This window comes from Anolis sagrei, chromosome 4 (genome assembly GCF_037176765.1).
Source record: "Anolis sagrei isolate rAnoSag1 chromosome 4, rAnoSag1.mat, whole genome shotgun sequence".
In the NCBI taxonomy this organism is placed as follows: Eukaryota; Metazoa; Chordata; class Lepidosauria; order Squamata; family Dactyloidae; genus Anolis; species Anolis sagrei.
In genome coordinates, this window is record NC_090024.1 from 128,624,097 (window position 1) to 128,644,522 (window position 20,426).

General features: G+C 37.0%; 1 protein-coding gene across 2 annotated transcripts in view; it reads left to right on the plus strand.

The window, feature by feature from the left end:
- The window catches only part of COP1 (COP1 E3 ubiquitin ligase), a 79,164-nt gene that overhangs the window by 40,771 nt on the left and 17,967 nt on the right, over positions 1-20,426 (plus strand). For both annotated transcript variants that reach the window (XM_060774409.2, XM_060774410.2), the window contains exons 13-17: positions 500-608; positions 1,790-1,871; positions 3,334-3,450; positions 17,446-17,563; positions 19,214-19,338. In XM_060774409.2, the coding sequence (XP_060630392.2) occupies positions 500-608; positions 1,790-1,871; positions 3,334-3,450; positions 17,446-17,563; positions 19,214-19,338 (551 nt within the window). The remainder of the gene's footprint in view (positions 1-499; positions 609-1,789; positions 1,872-3,333; positions 3,451-17,445; positions 17,564-19,213; positions 19,339-20,426) is intronic.

The window sequence follows — 20,426 nt, forward strand, 5'->3', positions numbered from 1 at the left end:
GAACATTTATATCCTGTCCTTCTCAACCTCCATAGGGGACTCAGAGTGGCTTACAACTGGCAATCATTAGATGCCAATAAACAAACAATCACAGTACCAACAATTTGCATTAAGTAAACCAACAAGATTATAAAAGCACATTAAAATATTGAACATTAAGTATTAAAACACAATCGAGCCTAAATCCCTAAATCCAAATCGTAATCCAGAGTTCCAGTCCAAGGTCTATTTGTTGACAGTTATCATAAGTCATTGCAGTTCCTGCTTGGTCAGCTGCCTGAATGCTTGGTCCCAAAGCCAAGATTTAAGCTTTTTTCTAAAGGAGAAAAGAGAGGGAATCACCCTGATTTCACTGGAGAGTGCGTTCCATAGACGTATGGAACTGATAAATGAGTTACCTTGAAGTATTGCAGTATTCATATTGTCATGCCTGCAGCTGTATTTAAAGGAAATTTAAAGGAAATTGTTTTCTTACCTTGGGATTATTTCTCTCTTACAGCTGTATCAGCTGGAGTAGTTACCATAAAAATCTATTGGCCAGCAGTGACTATGAAGGAACCGTCATCTTGTGGGATGGGTTCACAGGGCAGCGGTCAAAAGTCTACCAGGTAAAAACAATGTTGCTTTTCAATTCTCAGAAAACAGCTCTTAGTATACTTAACTTGGAATTAATAATGAAAATAGATGTTTATCATGATCCTTGCATCAATTTGGAAAATAATTCTCAGGAATCTGCCTTCTCTAATACTTCTCAGTATATCTGAAGAACCATCTCCAGAAACATTTTGTATCTTTATGCTATTTATGAATAAATACCATTTATCAGTGTAGAGATGAGAAGTACCCATGACTATGAAGAATCAAGTTGCTTTTTTGTCCATGTATTCAGATTTCACTAAAAGGATTTCAGCTTTATAAACATACACCCATGGAACAATGCTAATAGATACATATAAAGTACAATACAGAAATAATTAAAATGCATGAGATGAAAAAGGGAGCAAATTAGTGCATGTCAGCCTGTTTCCTTATATGCCTGATGGCTGTAGAAAATAAGTACTTATGGGTAGAATACTAATGTGATATATCTATTCCAGGCTTCCTTTTTGGGGAAAAAAACTCCTTTTGATTTTTGTTAAAACACCTGTGTAACAAGAATGGACCATACTATGGAATATTTCTTCAGTTCTTTGACCATCCTTTGTCAGTCATTCCTCGGGTCTTATTTTGCATTACATTATTTTCCACAATATTTCTACATGGGTGTAATTAATGTATGTGTGAACAGTATGCAGAAAGATACACTATGATGAGAAATTCAGTAAAGGGTAAATGGGATTCTTCTAGCTCTCAAGAATATTGATATCTAGGGAATAATGCTACTTAGAATGTCCTATCAAGAGGTTAATATATTCATTTATGAGTAGGATATAGATACTTAGTATTTGTTGATTTTCTTCCAGTATGGAAAGACATCCCCACCAGGGAGCAATAATAAGCCAAACTACATTTTTAACAAGAACAATTTGAGCTCTTTGTCTTTCAAGATGCAAATAAGTATTTTTTTTGTGAAGCATTCTTCTAACTCCTTTACTGTCTCCTCTGGGGACTGCTTTCAAATAGTAGATAATGCATTTTGCAAGAGAGAGAAAAAAATTAATCTGAGTTTCATTTAGTATATAGTAAATTGTTTCATTTTAACTTAATCAAAGCTGCATCATTTTTAATTAATGCATGTTTGAATGGTAAATTGCTTGTGTTGAATGTTTGTTCCCCTCTCTCAAAACAGGAGCATGAGAAAAGATGCTGGAGTGTAGACTTTAACTTGATGGATCCTAAACTCTTGGCTTCAGGCTCTGATGATGCAAAAGGTTTGTTTGTTTCTAGTTACTATTATTCTGGTATTTCTTAGTAGAATTTGACTCACTGATTCCTGTCTAACATTTAGTTAGCAGATAGGGAATATTCTCCATTCATTATCCATAAAGAGGTTTCTGTATTGTAAGAATTTTGATCACTGGTGCTGTGCAGCATTCAGCATTGAAAAAACCTAGCTGGAAGAACTTACCAGAAAACTGTTATTGTGGGTCACCCGCAACTAGAAGAGATAAATCCTCTCATAGAATGAAATGTCCGTCTTCTCAATTTCCTGGTAGAAGCCATAGGGATTGATAACAAAATTCCCAATCCGATATATTCAGGGCTTCCTGAAATGGAACAGACAGACATCCAGTACACAATTCCCTTTTGCTATCCTGGTATTTTATACAACCAGAAGTGGTTTCTTCCATCATTAGTCTGGAGTAGACCTGCAGAAAAATGTAAAGCATAGGTGATCACTCATGGATGAGTATGATTGTCTTCCAAGGGTAGAGTCATGGTGGTGGCCAATATTTAAAAAAGGAAATCTGCAGGCCACGCTGCAAGCTTGTTTGCCTGACCAGAAAGGCAGGCAGCAAAAGGGCCCACCAATGAAGGGGAGGCCTCAGGGAAGGCTTTTGTGGGCCACATCCGCCCACGGACTGTATGTTGTGCAGGCCTGATTTAGAGTTAAATTCCCTGCCAAGGAGATTGTGAATACATGCAATAATTTTGAGAGCTCTCTCAGTGGACAATGCAAAGCAGTTTCCTGAAATGCCTTTCAACCAACTTAGTCCAGAAATCACACTTCTAATAAACATATCTCTCATATATGGAGAGCTCACTGCTTTTGTTTGGATGTACATGTGAAATAGTCCTCTACAGTGAATACACAAAAATTCTCTAGTCTAGAGCTTCTACCTGTCATCAGAGCATTTACTCAACAAGTAGGAACAAGATCTTGATCATTTTTTTCAACTAACTCTACAATTGTGGAAATGGCACATATGCAAGTGCATTGTGGAGATGGCACATATGCAAGTGCATTACTTTAATAGAAATACATTGTCATCAATCAGTTTATGGTGTTAAGTCATAAATGTTTTTTCACAAATGATGTCCAGCTTTCTCCAGTGCAAGTGGGGCTGTCATGCATGTTTTGCTTCAGAGCAACAGAAAATGTTATGTTTGCTGCTGGGGTGGGCTGCCGGTCCCTCAGGAATACTTTGTTGCACATCTGAGCAGGGTCCTTTCCAACAGGATGTACTTATTGATGTGCCATATCTTTAAATTGCACTTCATTTGCTGTGTTATTATAAGTCCCTTAGGAAAAAAAAAGTAGAAAAGGCTACATTTTTTTACTGTTATCCACTGTATTTAGCTGTGAAATAATAAAAAGGGTTAATATGTCACGTGAATAAGTACAGAAATCAGTTACTTCTTTTGTTTGTTTTTTCTCCTGTTATCATTTAGTGAAGTTGTGGTCGACCAACTTGGACAATTCAGTAGCAAGTATTGAGGCCAAGGCAAATGTGTGCTGTGTGAAATTTAGTCCATCATCTAGGTATCATCTGGCATTTGGTTGTGCAGGTAGGTGGATAAACTGACTTTTTGGACACTATGAACAGGATGGTAGTAACTAATTAAAAATGTTCAGTTGCTTCCTGGTTTTTCATGTATTCGTTCCATCTGTATCAGGTTGGCAAGTAAAAAAAGAGAAATGCTGTTCCAGCATTCACTCCACATGGCCTTTTTAAGTTGTCAAAACAAGGAGAAATGTCTACTTTTCAATAGTTTGCCATATTATTTTTAAAAAAATATGGCAAAAGGCTGACCAAAGAAACTAAATAGTTCTACTAGTTCCTATGGTATGCCATTTTAGGGGAATGGTCTTATGGGAGAGGTTTCTAGGTTTCTTCAGTGGTAAATGTCCAGGTCCATTCCATGGAAACACCATTGCCCCTTCCCTACCAGGCATTCAAATAGGTCAGAAGTAGTAGAGGGGATTGATTTTTTTATGTTCTCCTAGGACAGATTAGGCTCTTGCCTTTTACCACTCCCCTCTAAGAAGGGAATGGTACCTTATTTTGATAAGTGTTACAGTACAGTACTCACATTAACAGTGAATAGGTCAAGCCAGGTTTTTGGGATTGAGTTTTTGACTAAAACTTCTAGACTTATACATGAGTATATGGTAAATCATCTAACAAAGTCATACTCTTGTGTTCTGCCTCACAGATGAATACTGTATTGCACAGAATATAATATTTCTACTATACCGAATTTCTTCTGAAAATTGTCTTGTGTTTCTACTTCTGTGTTTAAATGTCATTGTGTTTTTATGATTTATTTGATAGTTGTATGTTATTATTGTTTTATGTTAGGTTTTTATGTATGGGAGGTATTAAATTTTCCCATATATATGTTGGAAACTACTTTGAGTCCTGTCCCCCCACCCCTCTGGGTGAGAAAAGCGGTATACAAGTTAAATAAATAAATAAATCTTCTAGTCAGGCATCTGTTCAAGACATTTCAGAGGTTTTGGGGATGGTTGATTTTTTAATTTTGTTTTAATAATGCTTGTGTGTTGATATTCCCCTATCTTTAAAATTGTTTTAAGCTGTTAGTGACCTGTATTGTCGAAGGCTTTCATGGCCGGAATCATTGGGTTGTTGTAGGTTTTTTCGGGCTGTATGGCCATGTTCTAGAGGCATTCTCTCCTGACGTTTCACCTGCATCTATGACAAGCATCCTCAGAGGTAGTGAGGATGCTTGCCATAGATGCAAGCGAAACATCAAGAGAGAATGCCTCTAGAACATGGCCATACAGTCCGAAAAAACCTACAACAACCCACTGTTAGTGACCTGTTCAGTGAAAATGTGGGATAGAAATATATTAAACAGTATAGGTCTGTTTTGTTCAAAAATATGTAATGGATGCATTGGCCATACATGTTTGATCGTATTAAGCACTTACTATGTGTTCTGGCCTGTTCCTGTGTAAAGTTAGCATACCAGTGATACATCAGCAGGTAACTCTGTGGGAAATGGATTTCAGACTCACACAGGATATTTTCCATTTGCAAAGAGAGAGATTTAGCTGTTTACTTATTGCCTCTTACAATTCTGGATTATTATAATTTTGCATTTTTTCCAAAAACTGTATACATCCCTAATAGGATTAAAATTTCAATAGGAGAAAAGTGCCTTGCTTGAATGAGTTTGCAACTCTGTGTTTTGAGAATGCAAACAGTGCATTGCTGCACAGGGATGACAATTTGAACAAGCCTTATTTAATATGGAATTTGTAATTCCAGTTTAATCATTATAAAATTTATTCTTCAATATATATGTATTTACTTGGACTTCAAATAATCAAAATAGTTACTATTAGCTTTTAAAAGGTGTATATATCTTGGGACACCTTGTATTTAAAAAAATTGAGAGGTATAATATGTGGAAATTACTTAAAATATATTTTTTAAAGATTCAATCTGTGTGACTGCACAGCCCTCTTCCAATGATAATTCCACATGCATTATTGTTTGTCACATTGCTTTGCCCCTTTATATTCCCGCTAACATTGCCAACAAAAGATAGAATCAATAAATAATAAAAGCATACAGGAAGTGTTGGCAAAGCACCGAGGGACAAGACTAGTAAATAAAATAGCATAATTCTGCCTTGACTATAACAGCTGGGTAGACAAAGCGAAAGCAAGAGGAAGTTACTATAAGAGCCAAATTGCACGCTATTTCCCTTTGCCAAGGAGGATGAACTGTTACCAACTCATTTTTAATGTTTTCTCCTATACTATCTGCAGAGACGTAGATGCAGAAAAAGTAAATAAATGCAGCAGCCGAGGAAGGCCGGGATGAAAAAATGGAGGCCTATAGGCCTGCATGCATGCCAGACAGAATTAGGAAAGCAGCCGAGGGAAGCCTTCTAGTTCTCACGCCTTCACCCACCAATGCGCCTGCCCCTTGGAGCTGTGAAGGCTTCTTCAAAGGGCAGCCGTGTCATCAGGGGGTGAAACTATTATGTGAAGAATGATAAAAGACCAAAACTGGGACCCCAAAAGGGGTGTGTGTGAATATTATGCAGTAATGACTATTATTCGATGAAATACAGTATTTCTAAAGTTCTGTGCATCCTTCTTATGCCTAGCAGTCAAAACACCTTTGTTGTTCACACCCATCTTTCGGTTCTTTCCCATGTTCAGAACATGTTGAACCTCTTTTTATTATACTTGGTTTTTATAACTTAAAAAATACCTTTGTTGGATTTTTTTTGCATTCAGAAATACAGATTAAAAAGCATTGAGGAAAAATACTTCTTATCTTAATTTTCTTTTAATGCCCCAAGCTAAAAATGACAGGAGCAATTTTATTTTTAACTTTAATACTTGTGTTGCCCTAAGGGTATAGAATTGGCTTTGCAGTATACCTGTCAAAAGACGTGATATCCAAAGGCAAATATCAGAAAACATCCCCTTCTTCATCTACCTTTATTCCTAGATAGCACATTTTCCCAAGAGACCTACAATGTGGACATTGCATGTCTTTCTCATAGGAATGGTAATAAACAGCAACTCCAGATTTCAGCCTCTTATCAGATACATTTTTGTGTAAAGAAATAAAAACCACAGCTGGGTCAACAAATATCCCAACAAATTGATTCCTTTCCCCCATTGAAGTAAATTTTTATCCTATTCAAAAAAAGGTAGGAGGAGACAGACCTTTTATGTTTTTTTCCCCAACAAGCCATTTTGTAAAGAAGCAGAAGTTATGTACGTGTCTTGTGAGTAGGTTTCCCCCATTGGTGAGATGTTGAAATTTCTTTCTTTTTAAAAAATAATCTTTATTTGAGATTTTCAATTAATGACAGAACTTAAAAAAAGAGATAATAAAAAAATAAAAAAGAGAAATATTGAAAAAAGAAAGAAAAAGTAGAGAAAACAAATTATATATAATATAAAAGTGATAGAAAGATAGATATTTTGACTTCCTGGCATCTTCCAGAAGTCTTTTTACTTTTTCATTTCTCCTCCTCCTCTCCTTCCCCTCTTTATTGCCTTCTTTCCCTCCTTTTTTGCAAACTTTTTCTTTATTTTTTCCCAGTCTTATCTACTAAATCAAAATCTTCTTATTTTCTTGTCTTAAATATTCAGTAACCTTTTTCCAGTCTAGGTTCTTGTGGGTTTTTTCGTGCTATATGGCCATGTTCTAGAGGCATTTTCTCCTGACGTTTCGCCTGCATCTATGGCAAGCATCCTCAGAGGTAGATGCAGGCGAAACGTCAGTAGAAAATGCCTCTAGAACATGGCCATATAGCCCGAAAAAACCCACAAGAACCTAGTGATTCCAGCCATGAAAGCCTTCGACAATACATTTTTCCAATCTGTTTCTTTCATTGAGGTAACACATATTCCTTCTGGTCAGAGAATATCCCACTCTACAAGGCACATAAGTCAAATTTAATTTTATTTAAATATCCAGAGATATAGGAAACTTTACTACTAAAATGTGAAGACGAAAGAAAAGTTCTCAATATAATTGCCCATCTTTTCTTTCCGCTCTCATATTCTGATATGTTCTTACTTGTATAACTTTTATTCCTTCTTCTTTTCTATCTTGGCCATCTGTTATATAACTACTACCACTTATTCCTCGAGCTCACTTCCAAAATATTTATATGGTGCTACATCTTTTCTTCCTTACAAACCTTTCTCAGAATCCCACATTTCTCTTGATGTATTTTATACAGCTTTATTTATAGCTTTTATACCTCTGTGATAAATATGTGGTACTAAAAGCTTTGTTGGGAAGCCCACATGCTACAATCTTTACTCATTGCTTATTGACCACTGCAGTAATCATGTCTTTCACTTTTCATTTTCACTTTGCTCTGTTTCTGAGTAAGCTAGTGCTTTCTGTACTCTTTTACTGAAATTTACTTTGCTTGTTATAGTTAATTTCTCTCACTGCCCCAATCCCTATTTCTCTGTCAGGTACAATCACTGCCTACTCTACATGGTCCATATTTCACCAGGCAGATGCATCAGTATTGCATAAATCCATATAGTAGCAAGCTGTTTCATTATAAATGGTGAGATCAAAGCTGTTAAGCCCTTTCAGGCCTACTTCACTTGGACTTTTCCAATATTGTTACCCAAGTTGAACACATTTTTCTGGTCCTTATACAAGCAGTACAGCAGTCTCCAGCAGCCTGCCTATGACACCATCTTCTCGGGACTTGACCCTTAGCATCAGGCATGACTGAGTAACTCATTAGTCTTGCTCTTGATATTGATAATGGAACTTACTGTGAAAGCGGATTCCTTGATTTCTACCCAGAATCTGGTTGGTACATTGTGCTATTGTAATAGTCTGGGCCACACAACAACCAAGAAAAATGGTAGCTTATCTTGTGGGTGGCTCCAAGTTTATATATTTGTGTATAAGTTGAAAAAAGTCAAGACATTGATTCAAAACCCATGGGTCAAACAGTCTCAGAAATGGAGTATTTCCTAATGTGGTAAGGTCCCTGGATTTGATAATGGGTTTTATCTCTTGGTTTATGTTATTTTGTATTTTTTATAAGGCATTGAATGTTGGTTTCTCTATATGTTGTAAACTGTCCTGAGCCCACTGGGGAAATAGGGCGGGATAGAAACAAAGTCTCATTCGTTCATCTGCATTCTGAAACTGCATCATATATCTATTTATTTATATCCCACTTTATATCTCCATATGGAGACTGAAGCGGCTTACAATAAAAAACATTACAACTTAAAATATACAAATACATAATAATAAAACAATATATCATCATATATTATTATATCAGTAGTATTTATATTTACTATATTAGAATCATAGAATCATAGTTGGAAGAGACCTCATGGGCCATCCAGTCCAACCCCCTGCCAAGAAGCAGGAAAATCGCATTCAAATCACCCCTGACAGATGGCCATCTAGCCTCTGTTTAAAAGCTTCCAAAGAAGGAGCCTCCACCACATTCTGGGGCAGAGAGTTCCACTGCTGAACGGCTCTCACAGTCAGGAAGTTTTCCTCATGTTCAGATGGAACCTCCTTTCTTGTAGTTTGAAGCCATTGTTCTGTGTCCTGGTCTCCAGGGAAGCAGAAAACAAGCTCGCGCCCTCCTCCCTGTGACTTCCTCTCACATATTTATACATGGCTATCATATCTCCTCTCAGTCTTCTCTTCTTCAGGCTAAACATTCCCAGCTCCTTAAGCCACTCCTCATAGGGCTTGTTCTCCAGACCCTTGATCATTTTAGTCGCCCTCCTCTGGACACATTCCAGCTTGAGGTAAATGTTTAACTGAGAACAAGAATAAATAGGAAATGAGATGGTAATTGTATGATATTAAAGGGATCTCTCATGTTCAACATCTGATTGTTGTAACCCCTCTTGTATCATTCTTATACGTTATGCTGGGAATGAAACAACACTGTATCTGGCACATGAGCATTAATGGGAGAGGTTCTATCAGAGCTTATCCTTTAATGAGTGTTCAGTGAAAGGGGGTAGAATGAATATTGCTTCTTTGATGTGCATGTAGAGTGGTTAAATAGCCAGCTTGTCTGGTTGACTAATAGGAAAGAGGTGATGAAACTGAAGGTTCCTATTTAAGTGTTCTGCAATTGAAGATGGTTGTTTAGCAGGCTTTTTGTTACATTTTTGATTATTTGCTAATTCCAAGTCTAAAAGCAATGCTGTTTTTTTTCCTCGTTTAAAAAGTTACTTTTCATAAGAAGCCCAGTGTGTAAAAAAAAACAGTTATTGATGCGTGAGTAATGTTTAAACTTCATTCCACTTCATTTCCCCTCTCCTAAATACAAAATTACTGTCATTGGCTGCTATTGCAGATTCCATTAGCGAAAATAATGTCTCACCACTTCAGGAATTCCCAAGGTTGCAGTCATGTTTGAGGGCCTCCTAATCATTGACTCAAAAAAATTGCTTGATGAAATTACACTTCCAGTTACCTGTCTGAACGGATGATGTGTCTGGTGTTTTAATACTTTGCAACACAGGGTTTCTTTTTGATTTTTGTTTTGTTTTTTGTTTTTTGCTGCTTTCCTAACTGTCCTCCCACTGCTACTTGTTATCATAGGAAAAACAGCTCTTTATGCACTATGGCTCAGATTGCAATTTCTGTATTGTTCACGCTACTTTCATAGTTTATTTCCAATATTTATAAAGGCATATCAGCACTATACATTGATAATGTGTAGTGAATGCGAGTAAGATTAAAATAAAATTCTTAAATATTTTATAGAATGTTAAGATACTTTCAAACACAGTTATTCCAATCTTAACAAAATGTTTATTGCAAAATCATTTTGTACTAGTAACTTGTACACTTCTTTACCAATCAAAGTGAATGTGTTCTGAGCTTTTGACTTAAAACTTTCCAGGATTGGGGATACTTAAGCACCAAATATGGGCAAACATATAATTTCAGGCAGTTTCTATTGAATTGCTTAACAGCACAGTCCTATGCATATTTCATCAGATGTCACACTATGATTACAGGAACATACTAGTATATGTGTTTAGAATTTCAGGGCAAGCCCGATTGGCCCTAGCACTTTGGTGTTGTATGAGCAGCTGATAACACATTCTAGCTGCAGAACATCATGACTTTTGATTTTGACTGCTGAGACATAGAATACTGATGTTCAGTGTAATTGCTGTGATATAAATATAGTTTTTGCTTAGATGAGGTTTCACCTAAGCTTTACGGAGTTTCATCGGGGTTTAAACTCATATTCAGAATGGATCCTCAGCTTCATCATTCAGCCAGAGACATGTACAGTTGTGTAGCACACAAAGAGCACAGCCGCCAACCACTTTTTCCTGGCACACATCTGGACAGCATGGGCCTGGGATGGAACTGTCAGGCTGAAGAAGGTGAAATAAACACCTCCCCTTGCTTCCCATCATCCTGCTGCAAATATTTATTTATTTATTATTTATTTCGAACATTTCTACCCTGCCCTTCTCAACCTCCGAAGGGAGACTCGGGGCGGCTTAGAAAAAAAGGCACAATTTGATGCCAGCAATACACATAGTAAGATAAAATACATAGCAACAGTTATAAATAGTTAAAACAGTCCAATTATACAATAACAACTAATAAAAGCCAATCCAATGATCAACGTTCGCCAAGTTCAAAATCCATAAGTTCATTCCGCATTGTCATAATCCTATCCAACTCTAGTTGTCATTGTCCTATGTCTGTCTGCCAGATTACCCAAAGGCCTGGTCCCATATCCATGTGTTTCCTTCTGAAAGAGAGGAGGGATGTTGATGACCTAATTTCCCCGGGGAGCGTATTCCACAGGTGAGGGGCCACAACCCGAGAAGGCCCTGCTCCTCGTCCCCGCCAATCTCGCTTGTGATAGAGGCGAGGCTGAAAGCAGGGCCTCCCCAGCGGATCTTAAACTCTGAGGCGGGACGTAGAGGGAGATGCGTTCAGACAGGTACGCTGGGCCGGAGCCGTATAGGGTTTTGTAGGTCAAAACCAGCACTTTGAATTGTGCTCGGAACTGGATCGGCAGCCAGTGGAGCTGACGTAGCAGAGGGGTGGTATGTTCCCTGTAATTCTAATTGTATCATCACCATTAACAGAAATCAAGTACCAGAGATCATTGTATACATATAAACTATCATGTTCAGTAGCCTGTGAGCTTAAGTCTAAATCTGCATGCTGAGATGTTGAGGGGAGAGTAAATGCACTCAGTGTAAGAATGTGTAGTGGCTGCCTCCCTCCTCCAGCCTGCACAGGATGTAGGCCTTGAGATCAAAATAGTTTGTCTAACTGGTGAAAAGTCAGTGTCCTGGATTTTAGGTAAACTTTATGGCTCAGCCCTGTGCATGATGAACATGTTAGACTAAAATCAGACCACTAGATAGGGGTCCACAAACTAAGGCCTGTGGACTGGAGGCAGTCCTCCAAGGTCATTTACCTGCCCCACCCTAAACTTTAGATGTAGGGTTGACCTAAATCTGAAACAACTTGAAGGCACTTAACAACAACAGTCCAAATTAACCTATCTCATAAGCCAAAAGCAGATCCACACTTCCCATTGAAATACTGGTAAGTTTATGTTGGTTAGAAATGTTCTTTACCTTAAATATTGTTTTGTTTGTTTTTTGTTTTGTTTTGTTTTTACACTACAAATAAGATATGTGCAGTGTGCACAGGAATTTGTTGCTGTTTTCTTCAAACGATAGTCTGGCCCCTCAATACTGAGGGACCATGAACTGGCCCTCAGTACTGAGGGACCATGAACTGGCCCTCTGCTTAAAAAGTTTGAGGATACCTGTACTAGATGGTACAGTTTCCAATTTACTTGAGCTTTACTTCACTTCACTTTATTTCTTAATTAGTCGCTCTCCACCAAGGTGCTCTGAGCAACTTACAATTTAAAATAGCATTTACACAATATAAAAACATTCAACATATAAACTTACAACAGTGACTATTTAGTTCTATTTATTTTAGAGATCAATCATTAAGGACCCAGATAAAATTGTCTGTATACTTTCCCAAAAACTGAAAAGAAGATCTCTATTAAGAAGCTGGATGTGGGAAATGTTTGAAGAAGCAAGAGGTATGGTGTGGCATAACATGGCATGGGCAGGAATAAAAAGTAAAAAGGAAGACGGGAAATCCAAGAAACTTGAATGTGGGCTTTTGAAAAGATGGAGAAGCATGGACCTAAATTTCACTTACTACTTTGAAACCTACAGTAATATCTTGGTAATAGGTCTTCAATCAGAAACAATCTTTCATAAATTGAATTATTATTAATAATGTGACTAAATCAGCCACAAGTGAGAAGGGTAAAATTATCTTCTTTTTATCTGACTTGTTAATCAAATCAAATTCCTTAGCTCAAAGTGCAAGGTCTCATTTCTGTAATAAACAACATGACTCCATATAATATCACATCACAGAAAACCACTATACTTATGGATTGCCTTTGCAGATGCATTGTAATTAAGATTTGAGTATTATTGCTGCTCTCCTAGGCATTAGGCAAACATCATACTGTTCTCGCAAATCAGCAGGAATTGAAAGATTGTGGAGGATTTCAGGATCAAAAGGACAAAGCATTTGAGAAAAGAAAGAATTGAGTACATTATAAAGTTCATTAAGAAAAAGATGATGCAGATGGCAGTCTTTAAATGCTAAAAAGAATTTGAACAAGAACAGAATAACATATGTTCCTGAAAAATAAGTCTACAAGTTAATGCTATAATAATGCGTTAACCTCTAGTCTTATCTGTCCAACATTATAAATTCTTTTTAACAGTGGGTAATTCAAAGGAAATTATACAATTAACTTTTATTCTTGTAGCGGGAGAGAAAGAGAGTTCTTAAGAACACTATACACTTGGTATCATAGTTTAAGGGGGCTGGTGATTTAAGTTAACACTCCCCCCCCCCTCCAACTTATTTGAAAAGTATTGCATTTCAGCTGAAAAAATGCTCCCCAAGATTTATATACGTAAACTGATGAGAACAAATGAAATGAGAAATACTTAACTTGTTGGCATAACAGTAGAATACTTGTTTGCTTTGCCAGTGTTGATGAAAATGGACATTGTTATCTACAGAAACTGATTGCCAGCCACATTCACATTTCACAGTTTTCCTGTAGTAATGCTGTTTTTAAAAGCTAAATTCATGATGGCACTACTGATCTCCGTGCCTTGCGGGACTTATTAGCTTTCCACAGGGCATGCAAGACATACCTGTTTCGACAGGCCTTTGATTGTTGATTTGCTGTTTTTAAATTGTTTTAAATTGTGTTAGATTTTAGTCATTCTTGTAAGCCGCTCCGAGCCCCAGGGGAGTGGTGGCATATAAGTTCGAATAATTAAATAATTAAATAAATAAATATACAGTAAACTCTCAGTTAACTGGAACTCAAACAACCAGCAAAACATTTAAGAAATAATACTTTAAATAATAATCTATGATGCAGTAAAACTGTATTATATTAAGTCTTTATTTGTCTTAATTTGCTTTTAAGCACTGTATTTCATGTTAATGGTATGGTATAGTAGGCAGTACTGTAGCCAGAAAAAAAAATTGGGGGCGGGGGGGGGGGGGGAGAGTTGATTCCCTCGCCAAACTAGGCAGTCGGTCACATTATGAAGATTTATACTTCCAATAGTGTGTCTGTGCCTTGCTCTGAGGTCAAGAGAGTATGACTTCACAGCTTCCAGAACAGAGCAGATCTGATGCATTCTAGTTTGTTAGGCCATGAGCCTGATCGGCCCTTATGCTCTGCTGGGATATCCACCGAGGGCAGTAACTGTCCAAATTGTAGGGTGTCTCCTTGGGGCAAAGGCCTGTAGCAATGAGAACCAGAGTTTTTTAACCTGAAAAATTGACACCCCCCCCCCCCACCGCTCTTGGTTACAGCCCTGAAAGTAGGATATAGCGTTACCAGAGGCGGCCCTAGGTAACGTTCAACGGTAAGCAAACAGTATTTTGCCCCCCCCCCCAAACCAATCACTGATATATATTTTCTGTTCGTCGTGGGAGTTCTGTGTGCCATATTTGGTTCAATTCCATCATTGGTGGAGTTCAGAATGCTCTTTGATTGTAGGTGAACTATACATCCCAGTAACTACAATTCGCATATGTCAAGGTCTATTTTCCCCCAAGAGCGCCCCTGGGTAAAATCAACTATACTGCAAATGCTTACTTTGCGTAATGGGTTGAGCCGCCCCTGAGCACTACTTAGGCCTATTTTAATAGTAATTCTCAAGCAACCAGGAACTACGTTTATCTGGCATCTATCAATCTCCATGGGTTCCGGTTAACTGAGAGTCTACAGCTAAAAGTATAGAGCAGTTACAACAATGAAAAATCCTCTTCATAATTTCTGTGACTCACACAAATGGATTAGATGTGCCTATGCGGAATATGATATTTGATTTAATTTTGTTTTATGATGTACAATGACAATAAAGTTATTCTATTCAGGGTGATCTGATTTTCAGCAGTGTATTGTAAGTGTATAGTGTATTGTAAGTCAGTTGATGTATTTTCATTTAAAGTTCCTTGCTGACATGACGGAAAGACTAATGGGGTAAGCTCAATGAAGATTGGCGGCAAAACTTTCATTATTTTCTTGGTCTCCTTTGGCACTCATTATTATTGGAATTGCCTGAATATTTTGGAACTATGAAAACACACAATTCAAGATGGACAAGATTGGCTGGAACTGTGCCGGTTGTGAACAGCTTCAGACTTCGTAAATCAATTTGAGATTGATGTGATTTTTCTTCTCTCATTTAGCCTGCTTTAAGATCTTGGCTTTCGTAGCAGATAGTACTTTTATCTTGTTCAGTGAAAGGTCCATATGGTCTGAGAGGGAAAGAGAATCTCTTTCATTAGGAAATATGGCCACCTGTTCAGTCATTAATGAATGTGATGACCATTATACTTGCTGCGGTTCTTTAAAATTATGACTTGGGATTAATAAAATCATAATGAAACTTCTGTTGGGAATAGAGAATAGCTGCTGAAACAATCAATGAACCAGTGATTAATTTTAGGACTCGCTCAACATACTGTTCCCTGGATTCTTACTGACCACAAGAGAAATTGATTGATCATATTGACTATACAAACAGGCATGCTGAGCTGTGGTCATGTGTCATCAGGCTTTTGATTGTTTGTTGCAGAATTTGGAAAGCTTATTCAAAACTGCAAACAGATGTTTCTGCCGCATTCCACCTTTTCCCTGTCTACAACAATCCAGTAGTTTATTCATGTCCTGTCATTGTTATTGATCCTGTTATAGTTTGATGCATGAGAATTGGCCCACTCTGAATATGACTCCTGTTATAAGTACTAGGTTTTCTAACTAGAAGAAAGAGTGGTTTTCAAATAGAATTTAATTAATATTTTAAGCATAGAAGCCACAAATAAACATTTCTTTTTTTTTACAGAACATAGCCTGTAAAAAAGGAACTAAAGATTTGCTGCCATAAGCTGTAATGATCTGGAGCAGCGGTTCCCAAACAGTGCTCCAGAAATCCCTAGGATTCCACAAAAACATTGTAGAATTCCATGAAAAAATATTGAAAATAGAATTTAAAATAAAACCATATGAGGCCAACTATTTGATGTATTGTCCAAGGCTTTCATGGCTGGAATCACTGTGTTGCTGTGAGTTTTCCAGGCTGTATAGCCATGTTCCAGAAAACATCAGGAAAGAATGCATCTGGTACACGGCCATTCAGCCCGGAAAACTCACAACAACCCTCCAACTGTTTAATTTAGTCTTATTAATAACAAATTTGTGCGACAACTGTTGCCATGAGATATGTAGTTACTGGCTGCACATTTCATCATTTCATTACAAGAGCAATTCCTACATAGTCTATTTTTCACATTGAATCCATATTTATTTATTATTTTTTCTTGTACAATTTTGTGATATTGGGATATTATTCATAAAATAGATGGAAATTTCCTCCAAAATGGATGTAATATAGGAAATTGGGAGATGTATTTGAAATAGCATAAATAATAATAATAATAATAATAATAATAATAATAACTTTATTTGTACATGAGGCCGAGCCCACAATACATCAGCAAAAACAACAACAGTAATACAAAACAATAAAATAAAACTCATAAACAAAAAATAGGCAGTAAACATTAGCAATAACACAATAACATTTAAAAATATGGCTGGGCCAAATGTAATGATTAAAATTTTATAAATAATGCTGAGCAGCACCAGCTGAAATATAACTAGGATAGAATTTCGGAAAAGAATGGGGCGTACAGACAGTCCTAGATCACTAATAAAGTGCAATTAGGGACATATTGCTGGGAGTTTCCTTTTTCTGGGAAATGATAAATAATTTATATTTTGAGAAAAACAAATTAGGTATACAGTTAAGGGTACTTTATCTTCTGAAGGGTTCCACGACCAAAAAAATAAGGGGGGGGGGAACCACTTACCTAGATGTGACTTTCCATATTATCCACAAATATCTTTCTATGAAACATAGGTTTTCTTGCTTGTGGTCAGTATTTCTGTCCACTATAGAAATGTCTAATTAAAACAATTAAGTATATGAGCACGGGAGGGTGTTATATACGTTTTGGAATATAACCTTCCAAGATTCTGGTGCCTAGCTTCTGTTTTGGTTTATTTTGATAGAAAATAAAATGTACTGGAAGTTCTGTAGTACAGTATTCTGATTATGTGGTAGTAGCACTTTAAAAGCAACTGTGAAATAATTGCTTTGGGGCAGTTATGAGTTGAACTGCTTTTATAATAACAGAAGTGTGTTCTCATTAGGCAAGAAAAAACAGAAACAGGTGGGTAAGAACTTACTTGATCAGGAGCTAACTGCCCACCACAGCAGTCTTTATGCTTGACTAACAAAACTTTGTCTAGAACAAAATTTGACTTGGTTCAATATCTCTGTTCTTCTTTGCAGTAATATTTGATAACTAGGTAACAAATAATGTTAATATCTTTTCTTTTCCATATATCTTTCCCCAGATCACTGTGTTCACTACTATGATCTTCGGAACACTAAACAACCAATTATGGTCTTCAAAGGGCATCGCAAAGCTGTTTCATATGCAAAGTTTGTTAGTGGAGAGGAAATAGTCTCTGCGTAAGTATTTATGTTTTTGCCAAGTTTCTATGCTTCTAGTTTCTTCTCCAAAATTCCCAAATACTTGATTTGTACATTGGATCTAGATGTGTATGTGTATCCCATGTACACAGGAAAGAGTAGCATTGTATATAAAAGATGTTTACATCTATGAAGAGATCCATGATGAAAATCCAAAAAACCAAGTTGAGAATTTCTAAGTAAAAATTGGGGAAAGAAATAACAGAGATGGCATTATGGGGTATATTACGGACCTCCAAGCCAGACTTGGATGATACTTTCCTAGAACAGATGATCACACATTCAAAATGAAAAGCCATAACTACAGTTCCAACGTGGCTGAAGAGGCAGATCTCGCAGATTCCTAAAAAACAAACAGAATGAGCTTGCAACACTGCCTAGTTTGGAGGAAGTTAGTAGTGCCATAAACCAATTCAAAATAACAAAGCTAGTGGATCTGATGGGATTCCTGTTTAAATCTTTAAAGTAAGTGGGCCTGAGCTGATGCAACAACTCCACAAGTTTATTGAAAAAGTGTAGGTGACCAAGAAGATCCCAGTGGACTTCAAGGATGCCATTATCTTCACCCTTTTCAAAAAGGGAGAAAGAACATACAGTGGAAATTATCAAAATTACCTCAAACCACCTTTAGAAGACATCCTCCCTGAATCCCAGAATGGCTTCTGCCCCTCCAGAGAAACAATGGATATTATTTTCACTGCATGACAGCTCCAATAAAAATGTAGGGAACAAAATCAACCTTTGTAAGATCATAGCTGGATCCAGAATAGGTCTCCGCATTAACTTATAGACTCACTACCAATACTCTAACCATGAAAGACAGTTATACTCGATCGCCTATGGTGATATGATGATCTTAAGCCATAAGCAAGCCACTACTTGCCTATCTCCTTCTACATCCCACCTCGGAATTTAAGATCTTCTGGGGAGGTCTTGCTCTCGACCCCGCCTCTGTCTCAAACACGCTTGGCGAGGACAAGGGACAGGGCCTTCTCAGTGGTGGCCCCTCTCCTGGGGAAATCACTCCCCGGGTAATGATTAGGTCATCGTCATCCCTCCTCACTTTTAGAAAGAAGGTAAAAATGTCGAATTATAATTATTGGTGATTTGTATTTTTATTATGTGGCATCGAATTATGGCCAATTGGAAGCCACCCTTAGTCCGTCCCCCCAGGGGGTTGAGAAGGGTGGGGTACAAGTGTTTGAAATAAATAAATAAATATTCTATAGAAATCTGATATTGTAAAAGCACATGACCATTCAATTATTACTAATGTTCTGATCATTTCATTCAGTTGTTTTGTTGCAGTGCTGCTTTTGATAGATTTGGATATTCTGTTATCTGAAAATCAAAATAGATTATTCAAAGAGGGACAATGGGTTTGTGGGTACAAATCACACTTTTAAAGAACTTTGGCAGATGAATACAAAATACATTGCTTCATAATGTAATGAGCACATCATTTTGGAAATCTGCTTTCTGATTTACCCAAGGTAGACTGTGATACCTATCAATGTCATGGCTTTTTTGCTAAGACATGTCTATATATTAATTGAATGGCCTTCATAATACTTTGACACACGGTGGCAACGTATAAATTAGCCAGAGTTTGTATCTGTCTTTTCTCAGGTCAACAGACAGTCAGCTAAAGCTGTGGAACGTAGGGAAGCCACACTGCTTGCGCTCCTTTAAGGGTCATATCAATGAGAAGAATTTTGTAGGTCTGGCTTCTAATGGAGACTATATCGCCTGTGGTAAGTGACATAGAGGGACCAATAATCTTCTGTGTGATTCAAATCTTAATGAAGGTCCAGCACAATGCTTTGTAGGAATACAGAAAATTGTGACTTGCATCCTGTTAAAAAGGCATAAGCCTTATGGCAGTGGTTCTCAACCTGTGGGTCCCCAGATGTTTTGACCTTCAACTCCCAGAAATCCTAATAGCTGATAAACTGGCTATTTTTAAAGCAAAAGATAACAAAATAATATGAAACATCCAATCCATCCAATTGTAGAGAATTTGTTCTTTATGTTTTTCATGTTTATTCAAAAGCAAAATTATTATAATGCCAAAACTTTGGAGAATGTGGTAACTATTCATTCCATCTCTCTAAAATATTTGAAAATTAGAATAATAGAATAATAGAGTTTAAGGGGCCATGTGGGCCATCTAGTCCAACCCCCTGCCCTGCAGGACAAGCACAAAGTACCCCTGACAAATGGCCATCCAGCCTCTGTTTAAAAGGAAGGAACTTCCACCATACTCTGAGACAGAGAGTTCCACTGCTGAATAGCTTTTACGGTCAGGAAGTTCTTCCTAATGTTCAGGTAGAATCTCCTTTCTTGTAATTTGAACCTATTGCTCTGAGTCCCTAGTTTCCAGGGCAGCAGAAAACAAGCCTGCTTTTCTTTTCCTTTCACATATTTATACATGTTTATCATGTCTCCTCTCAACCTTCTCTTCTGCTGGCTAAACATGCCCAGTTCTTTAAGATAATCCTCATAGGATGTTGGCTTATAAGTATACAAAAGAATTGTTTTTAATAAATTTCTTTATGATTTAATATCAGTAAATGTTTGATTTGTATACCTATTTATATACTTAAATCATAAAGAATTTTATTTTAAAACAATTCTTTTGGATACTTATAAGCAGTTTTAACCCTGTATTCCAAGCAGTTTTAAATGTTGTAATTTTTCTCCAACGATGTGTCTAATCAGTTGGCTGCTGTTAACCTTGTATACCTTTGGAGTAAAAGGGACTTCAGACCATAATATTACTAATAATATTACAATATAATGGTATAGTACAATATAGTAATATATAATACTGATATTGTAC